Here is a 22,082-nt window from a genome sequence, read left to right on the forward strand (position 1 = left end):
TGACCGTTATCCCAGGAAGAAGCAGATCAGAAGTTCGTAGTAAAAACAGGAAGATTTATTATGCCGCCGGCTACGGAAACAATTCAGCGAGAAAGTTCAACAGGTACTCATGCGTAATTAGATTTATACAGTTTTCAGTACATTGACATTTGCATATAGTGGAATTCTATTGTCAAAAGGGAGCACTGCCTCTGATTGGTGATAAGGGGCCGTGCTTCCTTCCGATTGGACCATTCAAATTCATAATGGTCATGGGGGGCTCAGTGGAAATTCCCAGGAGGGGAAACCTCGAAACCGACAGAAATAGAGGCCCATATGGTCATGGGGGTTTCTCCTTCCTCCGGGACTTAGAATACACAAAACTGACTGTTTCCCAACAGGGCATATTTATAGCTTTTGGTTTCACCGTGGAGAAATTACAGCACTTTTTATACATAGTCCCCCATTTCAGGGAACTATAATGTTTGGGACAAATGGCTTCACAGTTGTTCACATTCTAGACTTTTAATTGCCTTTGGAGTCTGCTATTGGCATTTGTTTAACATGAGGACCAGAGGTGTGGTAATGAAAGTCAAGGGAGCCATTATGAGCCTGAGAAGTAAGAAAAAAAAACAGATATAGACCAAACTTTAGGTTTACCAAAAGCAACTGTTTGGAACATTATTAAGAAGAAAGAGAGCACTGGTGAGCTTAGTAACCCAGCCTAGGAAGACCTCTACAGTTCATGACCGAAGAATTCTCACCATGAAAAAAAACCCGCAAACACCTGTCCGACAGATCAGAAACACTCTTCAGGAGGCACTACAGAGGCTACACTCCAAGAAGCAAACCAATAACAGGATGGCCATGTTACAGTTTGCTAAGTAGTGCCTTAAACAGCCTACAAAGTCCTGGAAAAAGGTCTTGTAGACAGATGAGACCAAGACTCACTTGTATCAGAATGATAACAAGATCCAAAGCACCCCCCTCCTCTCCTGTGAAACACGGTAGTGGGAGCTTTATTGTTTTGGAAAGAATGACTGTTACAGGCACTGGCTCACTTGTCTGTAGTCATGATGTAACTGCTGATAAGGGTAGCAGAATTCTGAAGTGTACAGAAGCACCTTATCTGCTCAAGTTCAAGCAAATGCCTCCAAACTCATTGGATGATGCTTCATCCTACAGCAAGACAGTGATCCCAAACAACCTCCTAAAACAACAAAGGTTGTTTCAATGGGTCACAGACTTCAGACAGCAGTCATTGCATGCAAAGGATATGCAGCAAAGTAATAAACATGACTACTTTCAATTACGTAACATTAATTTGTCCCAAATATTATTATGCCCTGACATCGGGGTGGGGGGTTATGTATAAAAAGTGCTGTCATTTCTACATAGTTAAGCAAAAGTTGTATTAAAATACTTAAATAAAACATTCCCACGTGGGAATTGTTTGATTACAAATCTAAAACTGTGGAGTTAGTTCAGAGCCAAATTTAAAAAATGTCTTTGTCCTAAAAATTATGGAGTTTATTACATAAACTTCACATTCACAATCACATTTTTTTTTCTTATTTGAAGTATTCATTAAGCTATAATATAAAGCTGTATTCTTAATTTGATATATTTTATATTTATAAACAAGATAATAATATAAATACATTTTTGATTTGTTGCTCACTAAATGGTCACACCACTGATTAGTTAAATTATAAATGCCATACTATTATGCAATAAACATGGTCTACAACTTACTGATCCTAGACCCTTATGTAGTGAGCATCATAAGAGGGTCTAATTTTTTGCCAAGAACTTGTTTGGGAGGGTATGGTTTCTTGGGGAGCGACATTCTGATGGAATTTCAAATCTAAATCCAAATACATCCGAAGTGTAAACTGAACTTGTCAAGGGTTTGGGGGCATCCTCTGTCATAAACAGAAGAGAGGGGGCACTGGGTGATTCATACTGTTAAGGCACTGCTCCACTGTTCATGAACGGGCCCTATGGTCAGGTATCAAATCCAAACTGTGATATGGTGTTATTTTACTGCCACTTGTCCAGAGCAGAATAATTAAATCAGCTCTCAAGCAGATTTCCTTTTCTCTTATGCAAAAATGTATGTGTTCCCTCAAATTTACCCTGCTCTCATACAAAACGATAAGCACTCTCAAATAAACCACAAAATTTAAAGGCGTCAAATCATTTGCAGATTTTTATTACTTTAAAAAAATTCCATTATTACCAGAGAATGGTTAGGTTTGCGTACCAATTACAAGAACTACAGTGATGTTATTCATCTTTGGCTGGCCTGTCATTTGGGACTTACCGAAGCAATCGTGGCCAAGGGTTTTTTCTCCTGGAGCTTAACAGTTGTAGGTACACTGCAGTGAAAAAGCATTTGCCCCCTTCCTGTTTCCTCTATTATTGCATATTTGTCACAATGAATGGTTTCAAATCTTTAAACGAAATGTAATATTAGACAAAGGGAAACTGCGTAAACATTCAGTGTGACAAATATGTAACAATAGAGAAAATCAGGAAGGGTGCAGATACTTTTTCACCCCTCCCCTGAGGCTTCTGGGCAAAAACAATAAACGAAACAAAATAAAATAAAGACAAAAGAAAGTAAAATGGAATGACAGCTTTTCAGCTGGCTGCTCCTAGCTGGCCAGCTTCTCAGCTGACAAGCTCCTCCTGCTTTTCAGCAGCAGTTTATTTTCTTGGTCATGTGCTCCAACAAACAAAATTGAAATTGCTCTCTCTGTGTATGCTGTGTATGCTCCTGGTCACAGCCCCCAAACGGTAGGGAGGAACACACATTTAAGCATCTGGGCTGATTAGTTAACGCAACCCAGCAACGTGGGGAGAAAAACCCTCAAAAGGTGGCAAGAAAACTCCTTGATGTGAAGAAATCTTGGGTCGAATCCGACTACGGAGGACCCGTCTTTCTCTGGCCAGCCTTGTGTAAAGCAGCAGTAGAATGGATGTAACAGAAATGTAATTAGGGATCTAGCAGGTTACAGTTGAGATATGTAGTAAACTAATAGGAATGATAGAAACCACAATTGTATAGTTAATTATAGTGCAGTTTAGAGAGGCAAGGTGATATATCTGCAGCTTCAGGCTGCAGCAAGGCATTGACATGAACCGGGTGAGGAACAAGGTTGCAGCAAGGGGCAGGGCTGGAGCGATCGTGTAAACTCAGAGCGAGGAAACAAAGCTGGAGTGGTCTGAATTCAGGGCAAGGAAGGGGCAAGAGCCCCAGGGGAAAAAACTGGAGAAGTTGAGGTTAGGCACAATAAAGATTGTCAGCACACGGAGTATTGCTGGTATTCCCCAGCCAGCTCAGCAGCCTGGACAGCTGTATTTAACTTCAGGAAATCCCTAATTTAACTTGACCATTTATCAGGGCTTCTTCCTTGCGCGACAGCCTTTCATTCCATGGCAATGTAGGATTCTCTTATTGGTGGATGTAGATACTTTGGTACCTGATGCCTGCAACTCCTTCAGCAGTTTCTTTGTTGTTGTCTTGGAGTTCAGTTGAACCTTACGGACCAAAGTTTGTTCAGCCCTGGGAGTCAATTTGTACCACCTTCCTGGACGATGCAGTGTCTGTGTGGTCCCAAGATTTTTATATTTGCATACAGTTGTTTATACAGATGCTCGTGGTACATTCAGTTGTTTGGAAATTGCTCCAAAAAAGGAACAAGACTTGGTGATGCAATTAATGGATTTTGTGTGATTATAGGCCTAATGTATGTGTAAAACAATTCAATCAATTTGTATCAAAGAGTCGATCATTCAGTTGCTCCATAGCATGCAAGGAGAGGAGAGAGCGACACATTTTCCCTGGCTGAGTACCAAAACCTGCTGCTTGTTGTCTGGTGTGGGATTTTTGTGAAAAAATTACACAAACTTTACTAATTATTTACTAATTTTTTAAATACCACAGTCATTTTAAGCCCAAATATTTAAGAAAAGTCATGGCAGGAAGAGGGTAGCTATTGCATTTACAGTGTTGGAGTAATTTAAATTTTGAAGTCTAAATGCCCAATGGTGTTGCCTCTGGCCTTTCTAGTGTTAAAGTATTTGCTGTCGGGCAAATGTAGGGCAGACCGGTGTTGGTTGTGCCCCACTTTGTCTTTTACATGATTGCTATAAGAAACCACTTGCTCAAGAATGACCGCATTTTCACATGAATCACTTGATACTGTCTCTGCACATTTGGTGATTAATTAAATCACTAATGTGAAAGGCACATTTTGACTTCAGATAGAATATGTTCAAAGGAAGAACTGTTCCTTGAAGTCTCTTATACCTGTAGGTGGGTTCCTGCTTACCTTAAAGTAAACAAAAAGACGTGATAAGTAATTTATTACCATTTGAAAATCATTGCACTCGTTAAGACATTTTTTTTTCTTTGACCCCTATCTGCCTGTAAAAACCATTTAATACAAAATTGAACTACTAATTTTTATTTGAAATATTGTGGTCAGGATTCACTTTTCCCTAGCTTTCATGTCGCTGGCATCTCTTGTGTGCACACATCTTTGCTGGTCTCTCTTAAAGATTCCTTGAAAAAACAGTATATTTAAAAAGAATTGTTTATTTCAATAATTCAATAATTTCAATAATTGTTTATTTCTCCTGATTAATAAATGAGGAACTACATGTTGACTGGAGAGACGTGATCTTGAATAAACTCAAAATTAAAAACATTTTCACTGTATACTTATTGCAGACATGGTAAAGTCGGTATAAATGTACGTTTTTGGATTTTGCTCATTTACTCAAAAAATATTTAGCCTTACACTGTGAAATTTTACTTCAAACTGCTCTGACATGTCAGTAGTCATTCCCTGTTTCAATTACTTTCATAACTTAATCGGATAAGTTATGCTATATTTTTACTACCATTACTGTAAATTATTGTACATCAAAACTTTCAGGTAGCCTACTGTTGTAATGCAAAATGACATTAGGACAACCTCTGACTTGCATAGTGTGGTATCTTTAATCTACGCATGCTGTTATACCATCGTTACCAGCTACTACTGTTATGAATATTGTTCTGTGTACTTTCAAGTCCATTTCTATGTCAATTATTGTGCTCCGGACAACATCACACAAATATACAAGGGTAGTTTATGCATTTCCTGTACAATTCTTCCCAGTGGCATCTAAAAGGTCAGATATAGACAGCCTAGTATGCGTACACTTTCATTTAGCAACTATGAGTAGGAGTAGAATCTCCCCAGTGGTTTCCTCTAGAATACTCTACCTGGTGCTCCTTTTTAAACAGGTGGGACCCATACCGATACCCATACCCATTTAGGATTTGTTACACAGTTTCATTGTGTCGCCATGCATTGAGTAACATGGAGTATTTTGAGAAGGGTATTGGGAAGAAGGAGCTTAGAGAAGTGTTTCTCAACTCTGGTCCTGGGGACCCACTGCCCTGCATGTTTTAGATGTTTCCGTGCTCCAACACACCTGATTCAAATGAATGGGTCGTCATAAAGCTCTGCAGAAGCCTGATAACGACCCATTCATTTGAATCAGGTGTGCTGGAGCAGGGAAACATCTAAAACATGCAGGGCAGTGGGACAAATTAATGTTTTGTAAGTGAAAGTAGTCATGCTTAGTGCTTTGTCACTTCTTAAAGTCTTTGACCTGTAGACATTACCAGGTGCTGAGTGTCTTTTCTGGAGATGTTCTGCAACGCCTGTACCGGACTCCAGACTCTGCAGGCTCTTTTATGGTTTTCATCCCATTTTTGTGGCTCACTTGTGGTCTGTATCTTTCAGTGTAGCCTCTGTAGTTCTGTTTGTGAAGTCTTCTGTGGACAGCAGTCACTGACACATCTATACCTGCCTCCTGAAAAGTGTTTCTGATCTGTCAGTCAAGTGTTTGGGGGTTTTTGTTCATTATGGTGAGAATTCTTTGGTCATAAACTGTAGAGGTCTTCCTTGGCCTGCCAGGCCATTTTGTGATTACTGAGCTCAACAGTGCTGTCTTCCTTCTTAATGATATTCTGAACGGTTTATTTCGGTAAGCCTAAGGTTTGGCGTATGTTTCTGACTTTATTTCTTATTCCTTAGCCTCATAGTGGCTTCCTTGACTTTCATTGGTACAACTCTGGTACTCATTTTGACAAACAACGACAGACTCCAAGGATTGAATACACCTGACAAACACCTATGAAGCCATTTTACCTAACATTATGGTGCCCTGAAATGGAATGGGTATGTATACAAGTGCTGTAACGTCTATATGGTCTAAAAAAACGTCTAAAAGCTGAGAATCTGCACTTTAACATCATGTGAATTGTTTAAGTACTAATCTAAAATTGTGTAGTACACAGCGAAATAATGAAAAAATATGTCATTGTCCCAAAACATTATGGAGCTCACTGTATATGCTGACTGGAAATAAGGGGGCAAAATACTGAAATATCACATTGGGGTAATTTGAGATCATCTATGTGAATTGGACACACCCTGTTTTGAGGCCAATCTACATTGCACAGTTTTAATATCCATGGCCCACACAGCGCACTGTGTCACTATCTCTCTGATAATGCTCTTGTGTGCACTTTCCACTCACCGCAGGTGCTTTGTGAATCTTATGTATGTTTTTGGCTGGATCGCAACAGCAGGGCCAGCCCTACAAACGCAATTGTCTGTGACTGAGTGAGTGACTGAGTGAGTGATGAAGTTACATCATTGGTTGGCTGAGTTATGAAGTTACACCACTGGTCAGCCGGATCACGTGTGTTAGGTCCAGCCATATACTAGGTTTTGACCTGGTCTTGTTCTAGTACTAGTGACAGTTAACAGGTCCAAAAGCATTGAAATCCTTTTGTGAATTCCCCCTTAGTTTTCCAGGCTCAGTAAATGGAAAGTGGTTAATTGAGGCTTTGTGTTTTTAAAAATAATTCATAAAATTGATTACATAAATGATATGTTCAGATACCAGAGGTACACTGATACACATTTTGTGACAAATTAATTTTTGGTGCAAATTGGCTGTGAATTTTACTCGTTCTGAAAGCTTTATGAATCCCACATTCCTTTTCAATGTTTGCAGCCATTTAATTCACATAGAAGAGGTACAATCCTTTAGTGAAATTAGTGTCCATTATGCAATTTTTTGGACCTCACCATTTTTGCAGTAACTTGATTTCTTTTTTTGCTTTTGTAGGGTGTTGGGCCTGATGGACCCCCTGTAAGTATCTAATCTGGTGATATCAATATCATTTCAAACAAGATAGTTACATAGTAGTATGCTGAGCAGATATTGCAAATTCAGTGTCCTGTCATGACTTTTGCCATTATCGTTGACAGGGACCACCTGGACCAGCGGGGCTCCCAGGTGAACTGGGTAAAGTTGGACTTCCTGTGAGTAGTGTTGCAGAATTCCCTCCCTGACTTGTCATTATCACCTTCAACAGGGACTTAAATAGTTTGTTCATTCTGATTTAAGTTTTTAAAAACTTGAATCACTTTAAATTCATGTCTAACATGTATTTGTGTTATCCAATGAACAACAAACTGACAGTTCATTCACTAATATTGGATTGGCTTCCAGAAAGAATGTAGGAATTGCTTTTTATAAAGTATAGACTGCAGCTTTGTATATGAGAAACATGCCTTTTTATGTAAAAAAAATTTGTTGAGATATAAAGAGGTAACTTTGGATAAACTGACATGATCTTGATCTTGAAATGTGATCTTCTTTTATAAGACATTACATAGTAGTGCAAAGGTAGTCAGAGCAGGAGTGAGAAAGGGTGTTTGTATGGTAAGTTATGTCTTTTTATTTAATATAGGGAGACATAGGATTGAGAGGGCCACCGGGGCTTCCCGGGTCACCTGGACCCAGGGTAAGTATCACTGTATTTCTATTTGCCCACAGTATGAAGACCATCAGACAACAACTTTGTTGTAAATATGAACATGTGATATTAAGAAGGAAGGTATTCCACAGTCTGGATCTTTATCCTGACCATGCCAGTGATGACTGTGGCTGGATATCCCCTTGGGTGCTAAGCCATTTCAAAAAATTGAAATTATTATGGGAACTAACATAAATGAGACTATTCATGGGCTGGAAGTCATGTAGAAAACACGTTTTCAACGTACAAAAATGCCAAGTTACTCACACATACAAACACATACAAATCTAGGCCTGCCATTAAAAGTATTGGTATCAAAATTAGGCCAAGTTACAATAAAAACTATTGGTTATCTTTGCTAACACAAATTAAGCATGCTGTATTCCAAAGCAGTGCTGCTACCCAATGTTTCCTAAATCACTTCAAGTAACTTGGCCCTGTGTTTTTTCGTCTTACCATCTGAACACATTGTTGTCATTCAAACTTTTAAGTGTCACATCAAAGTATCATGTTAAAAAAATAGCCACATGGAAGAAAACATCATTTCAATGAATGTTTTAAACATCTGATAAACACTTACACACCAGAAAGGATATGTTTGTATTGCTTGTCAAGTTAATTTTAAAAAATGTACAAGCTCTTCAACATTTGCAACATTTGTGATTGTAAAATATTCTTAATACTGTACATACATATGTACATACATATGTATCCATTCTAATACTTAATTATCCCCATGAAAACATTTCCTTGCAACATATAGTATTCACATTTACAAACACTTTATTTATACATTTATACAAAGAAACATTCAATCATGCAAATGAATAAATATAAAAATGTGAATTTAGTAAAAATTAGTATGCGTGCATAACAAATTACGGATTTATCTGAGCCTCAGGTGGGATTCAATCCTCTGCCTCAACGGTCCCAAGGCAAGGAAATTACCAGTGAGCCACCAACAAATTAGGGGTGGTGGCTGTGAATTTTCTTGGTGAAGAATATATATGTCAATTTTGCTTGTGTACGTGATGTTTTGATTGGCTGCTGTAGCTAAATGTCCAATGGGGAGACATATTGTTTGTGGGCTTGGAGCATTTGTTATGATGTAATCAGGCAGGAAATATATGAATAAAAAAAACCAAAATCCAGTCATTTTGGGGTTTTATGGTGCGGACGTGTGAAGTTGTTTGTGAATTCTGTCTGTTGACATGAGGTCAGAAGGTACAGTGCAGAAATTAATGTTTTATGGGCTGGGAGTCTGTGGTCATTGTAGTTATTTCTGTAGGAACCCCTGAAAAGTGCCAAACTCTCTGTGCTGTATAGATATGGACCATGCCGTCCCACCAAGGCGTAACTTGGTGGGATGGCATAACTGCCATAGACCTCTGCTGTAGTTTCTTCTCTCTCAGCTGTATGCACTCAGATATTGTAACTATGTGCTTTCATTGCTTGAAGGCCATATGTTGTGTCAACAATGTCTAAACCCTTATTGCTAAGCCCATTCAAGAAAAGCGCTTTCAAGATATTTAACTTAAGTATTTTATGTGTCAAGACAGTATGCTCTGTACACAATATGAGTCTGCCACAATTGTTATTTTTGCTTTACTCCTTTTTAGTAAATATTATCCATGATAGTCCTGTGACAGACCCATCCTTATTCACAATCCACATGAAGGCCAATAATTCTAAGAATTCATGCTTTTTCAGTTAGAGATGCTTAATATTGGAAATTTTAAGTTGGCACAACTACTGATTTTAGTGGATTTCATGACCTCGGTGACAAAACATTAGGCTTAATTATACAGATATTCTATAAAAGTTTAGAATTCTAATGGCAGTGATTCCAGTTATGTTAGTCCATGCCTAAACTTTCCATTGACAACCTATGTGAGGTTAATGAATAATTGACTGAAAACAGTTGCTCTGTAGGTTCAGAGAAAAATTATCAAAGAATAATACCTTCGTGTTCTCTCTTACCTTTAAGGATTAGTTGGCATTATAATTTTTGTACAAATACTGAGCAGTCAGAATATTTGGCCTGACATGGCTCACACCCCGTTTGATGGGAAGGACAAAGAATAGGTTACCACAGATGAATGTAAGCGTGCTAGATTGCTATCTTTGACAGAGAACCTTCTTTTCTTATCAATTTCCCCTTTTATCAGCAATAATGTGAAATACTCACTTGCAGCTGAAGTGCATGTTTTTCTCCAATGCACTCATTCATGACCTAATGAGTATTTTCCACACAATTACAAGTTACACAGTTGCATCGATGCTATTCCAAGCATTCTTCTGCATTCCTTGTCTATAATAATTCCTGTCTGATTATTAATTGAGCTAAGCAAACTGAAATAGATTGAGAGTAATGACTGGTTTAAAGGCAATGCTTTATGCCCCCCTTTTCCCAGCTCACCAGCCTCCACTGCTATATTTCTTGGTTTTGTTTATTAATTTAATTGATTGAGTGATAATCAAGAAATGGAAATGGGTTCAGAGTAATCATCCTTTTAGAGGTAATGTTAATGAAGGCCTGGTTCTACATCCCACATGTTACGCCACTGCCACAATACTAAAATACATGCACTTATCTTTAAATGAACCGACTGCTCAGCTTGTGAGTATCACCTGCAATTCTCCTCTGTTTCTGCCATTGTCAACTTAAAAATTATTCACTTTCTGCCACAATAATTGGCATTCTGTTGGCTAATGCAAGTGTCTACTGTCCTGGTCCTGGAGAGCCATAATCTATGTTGGTTTCTGTTTTCACCATCAAATCAGCCCCAATTCTTATCTAAGTAAAGCAAGTTAACTCTGTAATCAACTGCTCTAAGGCTAAATTCACACCAGATCAGCTTGCCGCAGGGTTGTGCGGCAAAATCGGCAGTCTTCCCATTCATTTGAATGGGGGTAGTGTCAGACTGGGGGCTTGAACCCTGGTCCCCCGTGTGGCAATCAAACACCTAGTCCACTGCGCTGCCAGAGACTGGAGGTGACTCAAGTGCAGAGCAACACAAGCAGGAGTTCAGTTGGTTTTAATCAACAACCAAAAAACACAAAAATTCAAAACACACCTAAGCAGGGAAAAAATTGCAAGCAGGCAGTCCAACAAGTCCAATACGTAATCCAAAAATCAGAATCCCAAACTAACAGAGCCAAAGTCAAATACAACAGATCAGTCCGTGAAACAAGCAAACACACCAGCAAGGGAAAATCCAAAAGAGATACCGATAACAGTCCAGGTCGAATCAGGCAGACTATTCAGCGGGGTCAAAAAGGTGGCTTGAGCTTGAGAAACGCCAAGGAATCATGAAGACTTAGCAAAGACATAGATGACCGGGCTTAAATACACTGAGAAAACAAGCAAACAAGGCACATGACAGAGACAATGAGGTACAGGTGGGCAAGTTAACAAGAGGGCTGGGTCAACATAACAAGGGAGGCTAACCAGTGTCCAGAACAACAAAGAGTCTTTGGCACCCTCTGGTGGTAAAAAGGTAGTCCAACCCGTGACAGGACCCCCCCCCTTAAGAACGTCTCCTGACGTTCCCAGGACAAGCAGGATGTTGGAGGTGAAAGTCTCTTATAAGGTCCTTGACAAGGATGTCCCGAGCAGGAACCCAGGAGCGTTCCTCGGGTCCGTACCCCTCCCAGTCCACCAGATACTGAACACCACCACGAACCTGGCGGGAGTTCAGCAACCGGTGAACTGTGAAGGCAGGTTGGCCATGGATGATCCGAGGAGGGGGCGGGGCTTTGGGGGCAGGGGCCAGGGGGGAGACAAGGACTGGTCGTAACTTGGACACATGGAAAGTGGGGTTGATTTTCAGGGAACGGGGCAACTGGAGACGATAGGTGATAGGGTTGACTCTGTGGAGCACCTTGAAGGGACCAACAAAACGAGGGGCAAGTTTGCAAGATTCCACCCGCAGAGGAAGGTCTCTCGAGGATAGCCAAACCCTCTGTCCAGGACGGAACTGAAGGGCTGGCCTCCGGCGACGGTTGGCTTGAATTTGGTTCCTCTTGGAAGTCCGCAGCAGTGCCTGGTGGACCCTTCGCCAGGTCCTCCTGCAACGCCGGATGAAGTGGAGGACTGAAGGCACACTGACCTCCTCCTCTTGTTCAGGAAACAGCGGTGGCTGGAACCCAAGCTGACATTGGAATGGTGACAACCCGGTAGCTGAGGACTGGAGGGTGTTGTGGGCGTATTCTGCCCACAGCAGCTGAGAGCTCCAGGACGAAAGGTTGTTAGCTGCCAGGCTTCTTAGTGTGGCCTCCAGATCCTGATTAACCCTTTCGGTCTGCCCGTTAGACTGGGGGTGGAACCCAGAGGAGAGACTGGCTGTGGCCCCGATCAGCTTGCAGAATGCTTGCCACACACGGGAGGAGAACTGGGGGCCTCTGTCTGAGACAATGTCCTGGGGAAGACCAAAAACTCGAAAAACATGATCAAAAACAAGTTTAGTTGTCTCAAATGCTGTAGGTAACTTAGGTAAAGGTATAAAACGGCAGGCTTTGGAGAACCTGTCTACTATAACTAAAATAACACTATTTCCTTCAGAAACTGGCAAGCCGGTGATAAAGTCCATTGAGAGGTGGGACCAGGGATGACTTGGCATGGGGAGGGGATGCAGCAGACCTTGTGGGCGTTGTTGCTGGTTCTTACTCTGGATGCACACATGGCAGCTGGCCACAAACGCTTTAATGTCCTTCATCATCTCAGGCCACCAGAAACGTCTATGAAGAAACTTGTATGTTCTTTGGGATCCAGGATGGGCAGTGAGGTGGGACGAATGTCCCCACTGTAGGACTTGAGATCTTACGGCTCTGGGCACAAACAGAAGTCCACTGGGGCCTGTTCTGGGATCTGGGTCATTCTGAAGTTCCTGTTTTACTGCAGTCTCGATTACCCATCGGATAGGTGCTACTATTCGTGATGTTGAGATAGCCGGCCTTGCATCATCATCTCGACTGGAGGGAAGAAGTTGCCTTGAGAGGGCGTCGGGCTTCATGTTCTTGGTTCCGGGGCTGTATGAGAGCGTTAAGTCAAAACGACTAAAAAAAAGTGCCCACCGGGCCTGACGGGGGTTCAGACGCTTGGCTTGTTGGAGGTATTCCAGATTTTTATGGTCGGTCCACACCAGGAATGGATGTTGGGCCCCCTCCAGCCAGTGTCTCCAATCTTCCAGTGCTAGCTTAACAGCCAGTAACTCCCGGTCCCCGACATCATACCTGGACTCAGTAGGAGTCAAGCGGTGAGACAGGAAGGCACAAGGATGCAGTTTCCCATCAGATGAGCGTTGAGAAAGGACGGCACCAATTCCCACATCCGAGGCATCTACCTCAACAATGAATGGCAATGCTGGATCAGGAAGCGTCAGGATGGGCGCTGAGGAAAAACGTTGCTTAAGCTCCCGGAATGCCTTGTCAGCCTCTTGAGTCCAAGCATAGGGAGCACCACTCTTTTTAGTTAGGGAAGAAATGGGAACAGCCACTGAACTGAAGTTCCTGATAAACTTGCGGTAAAAATTTGCAAATCCAAGAAATCTTTGGACCTCCTTGATGGATCTTGGAGTAGACCAGTCACGCACCGCTTGGGTCTTCTTTGGGTCCATTTGAATTCTACCCTCCCTAATGACAAATCCAAGGAATGAGACCTCCGTGACATGAAATTCACACTTCTCGGGTTTGACAAAGAGGTTATTCTTGAGCAGTCTCTGGAGAACTTGGCGCACATGATGACAATGCTCATGCAAAGATCTGGAGAAGATTAATATATCGTCCAGGTTGACAAATACAAACTGATATATCATGTCTCTGAGGGCATCATTGATAAGAGCCTGGAAAACAGCAGGGGCATTTGTCAGTCCAAAAGGCATAACCTGGTACTCGTAATGACCGGACGGAGTATTGAAGGCGGTTTTCCATTCATCACCCTCTCGGATTCTGATCAGATGGTAAGCATTGCGCAGGTCCAGTTTCGTGAAAACAGTGGCTCCCTGGAGCAAGTCAAATGCTGTGGACATCAGAGGCAGGGGATAACGATTACGAATGGTGATTTTATTAAGACCCCGGTAGTCAATGCATGGATGCAATCCACCATCCTTTTTACCCACAAAGAAGAACCCAGCCCCTGCTGGCGAGGTGGAAGGACGTATAAAACCAGAGGCTAGGGCATCCTTCATGTAAGTATCCATTGCCTTGCGTTCAGGTAAGGAAAGTGAAAAGATCCGTCCACGAGGGGGGCTGGTGACTGGCAAAAGTTCAATGGCGCAGTCGTAGGGCCTGTGGGGTGGTAGTGTAGATGCCCTTTTCTTGCTAAACACCTCCTTCAAATCCAGATACTCGGCAGGAAGATGGGTTAACTCGGAAGGGTCTGGAGACTCTAGCTGAAAGGAAGGACTTGAAAAAAGGCATGTAGCATGGCAAGTAGGACCCCATTCGAGGATAGTACCAGTAATCCAGTCAAAATGGGGGTTGTGTTGGTTCAACCAGGGGAAGCCCAGGACCACAGGGAACTCAGGGGAATCAATTAAATGTAAGGAAAGCTCCTCTTGGTGAGTCTCTACCTTGAGACACAAAGGAGAAGTAGCTGAAGTCACGATGCCATGCCCAAGAGGATGGCCATCTAAAGCCGTAACTGAGAGTGGAGTGTCCAGAGTAACTTGGGGGATCTTGAATCTTTGAACAAGATTACATTACATTACATTATATTACATTATAGGTTCTTAGCAGACGCTCTTATCCAGAGCGACTTACAACAAGTGCATTACAAAACTCAGAGACAAGCGCTTTACAACATTCCTGCAAGAGAGCTACAATAGGTATAACTTTGCAAAAAAGTGTGAATTGTACACCCTATTTATTTATTTATTTATTTTTTTATTTTTTTATTTTTTTTTTTTTTTATTTTTTTTTTTTTAGAAAAAAAAATGTTAGAGGGTAGTGGGGGGTGATGAGGTGAGATGTAGCTTGAAGAGGTGAGTCTTCAGTCTACGTTTGAAGACGGCCAGGGTCTCTGCTGTTCTGACTTGCACAGGAAGGTCATTCCACCACCGTGGGGCTAGAACAGACAGGAGGCGTGACCGGGTGCTGGTGCGAGCCGGGGCAGGGACCAGGCGACATGTGGCAGCAGAACGGAGAGGTCTAGCTGGGGTGTAGGGTCTGATGAGTTGACGTAGATAGGGAGGGGTTGACCCCCTGGCTGCTTTGAAGGCAAGCACTAATGTTTTAAATTTGATGCGAGCCATCACGGGGAGCCAGTGGAGGGTGGTGAGCAGGGGGTAACGTGGGAATGTCTGGGGAGGTTGAAGACCAGACGCGCTGCTGCGTTCTGGATGAGTTGCAGGGGTCTGATAGATGATGCTGGGAGGCCAGCAAGCAGGGAGTTACAGTAGTCCAGGCGGGACAGGACCACTGCCTGGACGAGGAGTTGGGTCGAGTAAGTTGTGAGGAAGGGGCGGATCCTCCGGATGTTATACAGGAAGAACCTGCATGAACGTGTCACTGCTGAAATGTGCTCGGTGAGGGACAGTCTGTTGTCCATCACCACGCCAAGGTTTCTAGTTGAGGGTGATGGTGTGAGGATGGTATTACCTAGGGAGATAGAGAGATCAGAGAGAGGGGAGTTAAGAGCCGGAATATAAATGAGCTCTGTCTTACCTGGATTGAGCTTGAGATGGTGGCGGACCATCCAGCTCTGAATATCACTCAGGCAGGCAGTGATGCGGGCTGAGACCTGTGTGTCAGAGGGTGGGAAGGAGAGAAACAGTTGTGTGTCATCAGCATAGCAATGGTAAGACATACCATGAGCTGTGATGACAGAGCCAAGGGACTGGGTGTAGAGAGAGAAGAGGAGAGGACCAAGGACCGAGCCCTGTGGGACTCCGGTGATGAGGGGGTGTGGCGCAGATACTTTACCAGCCCAGGCTACCTGGAAGGAGCGATCTGAGAGGTAAGACTCAATCCAATTGAGGACTGTGCCACAGATCCCCATTGCAGATAGGGAGGACAGGAGGGTGGGGTGGTCGACTGTGTCGAAGGCTGCCGATAGGTCCAGAAGTAATAAGACGGAGGAGAGGGAGGCTGCTCGGGCTGCGTGGAGAGCTTCGTTGACAGAGAGGAGTGCGGTCTCTGTCGAGTGGCCTGGTCTGAATCCAGACTGATGGGGATCGAGGAGCTCATTCTGTGAAAGAAACACAGAGAGTTGATTTGATGCAGCACGTTCAATGGTTTTTGACAGAAATGGAAGGAGAGATACCGGTCTGTAGTTCCCAATGATGGAGGGGTCTAGTGTGGTCTTTTTCAGGAGGGGGGAGATGAGGGCCTTCTTGAAGGTTGACGGGAAGCAGCCGGATGTCAGGGTGGAGTTAACCAGGGAGGTGATGAATGGGAGAATCTCGGGTGAGATTGCCTGGAGGAGTGGTGAGGGAATGGGGTCAAGGGCACAGGTTGTGGGGCGATGGGAAAGTAGGAGTTGTGAAACCTCAGAATCGGTGAGGGGAGAGAAGTCGGAGAAACAAGGGGAAATGGTGAGGGAGGAGGGGAGTACAGGTTGAGGGGTGGGGAGTTGGGAGCCAGTGACCGTAAGCAGAGGAGTGGAGAGACAAGGGGAGGGGAGCATAGGGTGAGGTGGAGTGCAGAAGGAGTTGCGGATGACTGCAATCTTCTCGTCAAAGAAGGTTGCAAAGTCGTCAGCAGTGAGCGAGGACTGAGGGCGTGCAGATGGCTGGCTGAGGAGAGAGGAAAAGACAGAAAACAGTTGCCGAGGGTTAGAACGGTAGTTATGGATTTTGGTTTGATAGTAGTTTACCTTGGCAGCAGTCACCGTGGAGGAGAACGCTGCAAGGAGGGATTGGTAGGCAGAGAGGTCTGAAGCATCTCTGGATGTCCTCCACTTCCTCTCTGCTGCACGGAGTCCAACCCTGGAGGTGCGTATGGCATTGGACATCCACGGGCGGGGAGGAGATGGACGTGTTGGCCTAGAGACAGTGGGGCAGAGGGAGTCAAGAGCAGATGTAAGGGAGGAAAGTAGGGAGGTGGATGCAGAATCAGTGGGGAGGGTAGTGAAGGATTTGAGAGGAGGGAGGGCAGCAGTGACAGATGAAGCAAGAGAGGAGGTTGAGAGGGAGCAGAGATTGCGGCGGACAGATACAGTGGGTGTGGGGGGAGAAGGTGGGTGAGAGGGAGCAAGGGGGAGGGAGAAGGAAACGAAGTGGTGGTCAGAGGTGTGCAGAGGGGTTACAGTGATATCGGTGCAAGGGCTATTCCTCAGAAAAACCAGGTCGAGGAGGTTGCCCGCCTTGTGGGTAGGGGGAGATGACTGTAGGGAGAGGTCAAAGGAGTGGAGGAGATGTAGGACAGCTGAAGACTGGGATGTTTCCAGGTGGAGGTTGAAATCTCCAAGCAGGATCAGTGGGGTGCCGTCCTCAGGGAAAGAGCTGAGTAGGATATCCAGCTCATCGATGAAGTTTCCTAGTGGACCTGGGGGGCGATAAATGACAACAATGTATAGATTAGTTGGACAGGTGATTGAAACAGAATGGTATTCAAAACTGAATCGGGGTAGGTCAGAGAGAGGTAGGGCTGAGTATTTCCAGGAGGGAGAGATTAGGAGACCAGTGCCACCACCACGGCCTGATGGTCGGGGAGTGTGGGAGAATGAAAAGAAAGAGGAGAGGGCAGCAGGGGTTGCAGTGTTCTCTGGGGTGATCCATGTCTCAGTGAGGGCAAGGAAATCAAGGGAGAGCAGGGAGGCATAGGCTGAGATGAAATCAGCCTTCTTTGAAGCAGACTGGCAGTTCCAAAGTCCTCCAGCAACTGTGCAGTTATTGCAGGGAAACAGCTGGGGGTAGGAGAGGTTAGCTGGGTTCCGTCGCTTAGGGGGGCCACGTCTTTGGAACCGGGTGCTGTAGGGCAGAGAGCAGACAGAGATGGGAAGAGCTTGCATAAAACTGAGGAGGAGCGACGCTAGCGTCGCTCAGAAACACTATTTGAAGTGCCGCGTAATTACTCAAATAATGTAGCGCCTTGTGGGCATCAATAGCATCAATAAAGCATCAATAGCATCAATAAAGTTCCCCACAGCACCAGAATCTACCAGGGCCTGACAAGAGTAATTCTGCTCACCCCAAGTGATGGTAATGGGAAGGTATACACCTGCACCAGGGGATTCGGGAGTAAGAGTCGCTCCCGTCACAGCCCTCCCTCTGCTGGACGAGATTGCTCTTTTCCCAAGAGCTCTGGACAGGAGGTTCTGAAGTGGCCAGGCTTGCCACAATAGATGCAACACCTCTCTCTTATGCGTCGGTCCCTCTCAGCCTGAGATAGATGAGTGTGTCCAATCTGCATTGGTTCAGGTGCCTCAGTGAGAGATGTGTGTAGCTGCCAGGAAGGGCCTGTTAGTTCATGTCTCCTTGGGAAACTGGTACGATCTCTGTGACGCTCACGGAGCCGGTTGTCAAGACATATGGCATGAGTAATAAGGGATTCAAGATTGCCAGGATAATCAACAGAAGCCAAACCATCTTTCAAGGCATCAGAGAGACCATTGAGAAAAGCAGAAATGAGTGCCGTCTCATTCCAGCCACTTACAGCAGCAAGGGTACGGAACGAAATTGCGTAGTCAGCTACACTGTTTCTCCCCTGACGGAGCTGAAAAACTTGTTTGGCTGCATCCTGGCCTGTGGCAGACTGATCAAAAACTCGTAGCATATCGCCAGTGAATGACTTGTAGTCTGAGCATTCCGGACCCTGCTTCTGCCAGATTGCAGTTGCCCAAGCCAGGGCCTTACCGGTTAACAGGGTAATAATGTAGGCAATTCTGGACCTATCAGAAGGGAAGGTTGTTGGTTGTAGTTAAAAAGTCAGCTGGCACTGGATCAGGAAACCCTGGCATCCACCCGAATTCCCATCATACCTTTGGGGGGCTGGGAGGCGGGGCTCAGTACTGGGATGTGGAGAGGGAGGCCCAGATGCATGTATAGAGGCAGGCATATAGGATTGTTGTACTGGAGCGGGAGGGGCTAGTGGAGCAGGTGAAGGATGAGGGAACTGGTGGAACCAACCTCTGAACGGTTTGAGCTAGCTGCTGTAGAACTTGGTCATGGCGAGCTAGAATCTCCTGCTGATTGGTTAGGGCTTGACCATGTGTGTCCATAGTGGAGCCAAAACTGTTCAAGGCAGCCATTATCCGTTCAAACTCTGTAGTGGAGATATTTACAGAGGATGTTTCTTCTGCTGAGTCAGTCATGGCTAAGTCTTCTGTCAGACTGGGGGCTTGAACCCTGGTCCCCCGTGTGGCAATCAAACACCTAGTCCACTGCGCTACCAGAGACTGGAGGTGACTCAAGTGCAGAGCAACACAAGCAGGAGTTCAGTTGGTTTTAATCCACAACCAAAAAACCCAAAAATTCAAAACACACCTAAGCAGGGAAAAAATTACAGTCCAACAAGTCCAATACGTAATCCAAAAATCAGAATCCCAAACTAACAGAGCCAAAGTCAAATACAACAGATCAGTCCGTGAAACAAGCAAACACACCAGCAAGGGAAAATCCAAAAGAGATACTGATAACAGTCCAGGTCGAATCAGGCAGACTATTCAGCGGGGTCAAAAAGGTGGCTTGAGCTTGAGAAACGCCAAGGAATCACAAAGACTTAGCAAAGACATAGACAGAGGACCGGGCTTAAATACACTGAGAAAACAAGCAAACAAGGCACATGACAGAGACAATGAGGTACAGGTGGGCAAGTTAACAAGAGGGCTGGGTCAACATAACAAGGGAGGCTAACCAGTATCCAGAACAACAAAGAGTCTTTGGCACCCTCTGGTGGTTAAAAGGTAGTCCAACCCGTGACAGGTAGTGCGTTTAGGCTGCGGCAGTGGGGGACCGCATGTGGTGCCGGAAAAAAACGCAGGGGCCTGCGGTAAGAAAGTTGAACCAGAATCAACTTTTGCCGGAACGCAACCCGATGTCACACTGCAGTGGCCAATCACGTAAGTTGTTTAAATTACCATGTAGCAGTCCGCTGTTTACCGAGAAACCGTCAGATGAATTACTGACGCGATTCATTTCCTAAGATTCAATTTTATTATCGTCATCGTGATTTGACAGTACCGGGTAATGGGACAAGTACCTACATCGGAATTAAGCTGTATAAAATATTCGCTATTTAGCAGTTCTTGCATGTTCATTTATTGTACCTAGCACTATGGAGTTCATGGACCAAACGATGATACTCTCCCAGTTGTATCCTCGCTTGGTTTATTTCTTGTACCCAGCTTCGACGTCTGCGTTTGGCTGGCAGTCTACGCTGCAAAATAACGATAGCAAGAAGCTTCCTTCGGTTTGCGTTTGTGTCTTTTTTTTTTGAGTTAGCGGACAGGAGTGGGTGTTAAAGTTCACAACATGACGTCACACTCACAAGGAGGGCAGCAACTGTTGCGTATTGTCTAATCATTGGAACTTACAGAAGGCCTTGCTCCCAGATCTAAAGGGGAGACCTTTCTTCTATGGCTGCTGGGGTTTGTTTGTTGTGGACACTTTTGCACTGCCTTGACCACTGTAGATTTCTGTTTACCGTTTTCTGATTTATTGTTTTATAAAGTGTTTTTGTTTGTTTTCAGTTCCAGGTTAAAGGAAAGGCAGCTTGCCAAATATCTATAATGTTGATTTTGTTTATTCACCACCTGATGCAGTGGCCACCCCAGCCCTGCATCACAGATATGTTCTCATGCCTTATAATTGACCAATTTTCCCCATTCTTTCCATGCTCTGCTATAGGCCATTTGTCCTTCTCTTTGTAAATATATTTGAAAGTGTAAGACTTTAGAAGCTAATAATATAACTTCAGAAACAGTGCTGATGTTTAACAGAAGCCCATTCTGAGGTTGATGAGGAACAGACTGTTCCACAGTGTGAACGCATGGGGACAAAACATTAAAAACACAAAATTAGGGCTGTCAAAGTTAACGCGATAATAACGCGTTAACGCAAATTCGTTTTAACGCCACTTAATTTTTCTAAGGCATTTTTAACGCACGGTCTGTTATGGTGAACGTTTGCCCGAATCTTATGCTGCGTTCAAGACAACTCAGAACTAGTAAAAAATGAGGTCCGACTTGTGATAAAAGCAACTGAGCGGTCGTAGAAATCGGAATTATAGGTCGGAAATTCGAGCATCATTTCTGAGCTCCAACTTTTCCAACTTCCGGATTGGTTACGTCACATTAAGAGAAATGACGGCATTTGTAGTTCGTGGTAATAAAAAAAATGGTGTATCTAGGCTTTTCATGCATTTTCATTTGGGTGTGTGATTATGTGATATGCGTTAGTATCGTTTATGTTCCCCATTCATTATAGCAATATGTGAAATTTAAAAGTTACGATATCCATCAGCAACTTTTTTCGCAGCGTTTTCTGTGGGAATCCGTGTTTTCCCGAGTAAAACAGCGCGAACACAGTTTTTCATTGTCTGGGCATATAGAAGTATAGCCTAACTGTTGTATCCAAAGAAATGGAAGTATAGCCTAACTACAATATCCTAGTTCGAATCCTAATTCTGTATTATACTCCCTTTCCACTGTTTCCTGCTCACTTTATTTATTGTTTGTTTTATTTTCTATCATCCTGTTTTGATCCCACATAGTAGAAGGGGATGTTTTTGTGAGCCTTTATAAGCGTAAAGTTGGACACACTACATTGTGTTGAGTACTCATAAGTAATGTTAAATTTAGCAGGTCAGTATGCCCATCTGTTGTTGCCTGTTGGGCTTGAGATGTTATGATTTGAGCATATTTTGTTATGCTAAATGCAGTACGTTTGAGGGTTTCTGGACAATATTTGTCATTGTTTTGGGTTGTTAATTGATTTCCAATCATAAATAAACATACATTTTCATAAAGAAAGCATATTTGTCCACTCCCATGTTGATAAGTGTATTAAACACTTGAAAAATATCCCTTTAAGGTATATTTTGAACAGATAAAAAATGTGTGATTCATTTGCGATTAAATATTTTAATTGATTGGCAGCCCTAATTAAAATACATTAAAAAGCTCAGATTGCCTGATCATTTCAATAGATATGACACAAAAAGACTAGTGTATACCACTGTATACATTCAGTAGGTAAAAAATAGTCCTGCATACAGAATGGAAGAGTGCCCATTTTGCTGATTTCTTTTTTTTTGTAATTGACAT

General features: G+C 43.5%; 1 protein-coding gene across 1 annotated transcript in view; it reads left to right on the forward strand.

Annotated features, from left to right (window-relative positions):
• The window catches only part of col9a1a (collagen, type IX, alpha 1a), a 70,501-nt gene that overhangs the window by 5,768 nt on the left and 42,651 nt on the right, over nt 1–22,082 (forward strand). The window contains exons 7-9 of the mRNA XM_064324467.1: nt 7,183–7,206; nt 7,326–7,379; nt 7,811–7,864. Coding sequence (XP_064180537.1) covers nt 7,183–7,206; nt 7,326–7,379; nt 7,811–7,864 — 132 coding nt within the window. The remainder of the gene's footprint in view (nt 1–7,182; nt 7,207–7,325; nt 7,380–7,810; nt 7,865–22,082) is intronic.

Source organism: Anguilla rostrata, chromosome 2, assembly GCF_018555375.3.
Source record: "Anguilla rostrata isolate EN2019 chromosome 2, ASM1855537v3, whole genome shotgun sequence".
Lineage (NCBI taxonomy): Eukaryota > Metazoa > Chordata > Actinopteri > Anguilliformes > Anguillidae > Anguilla > Anguilla rostrata.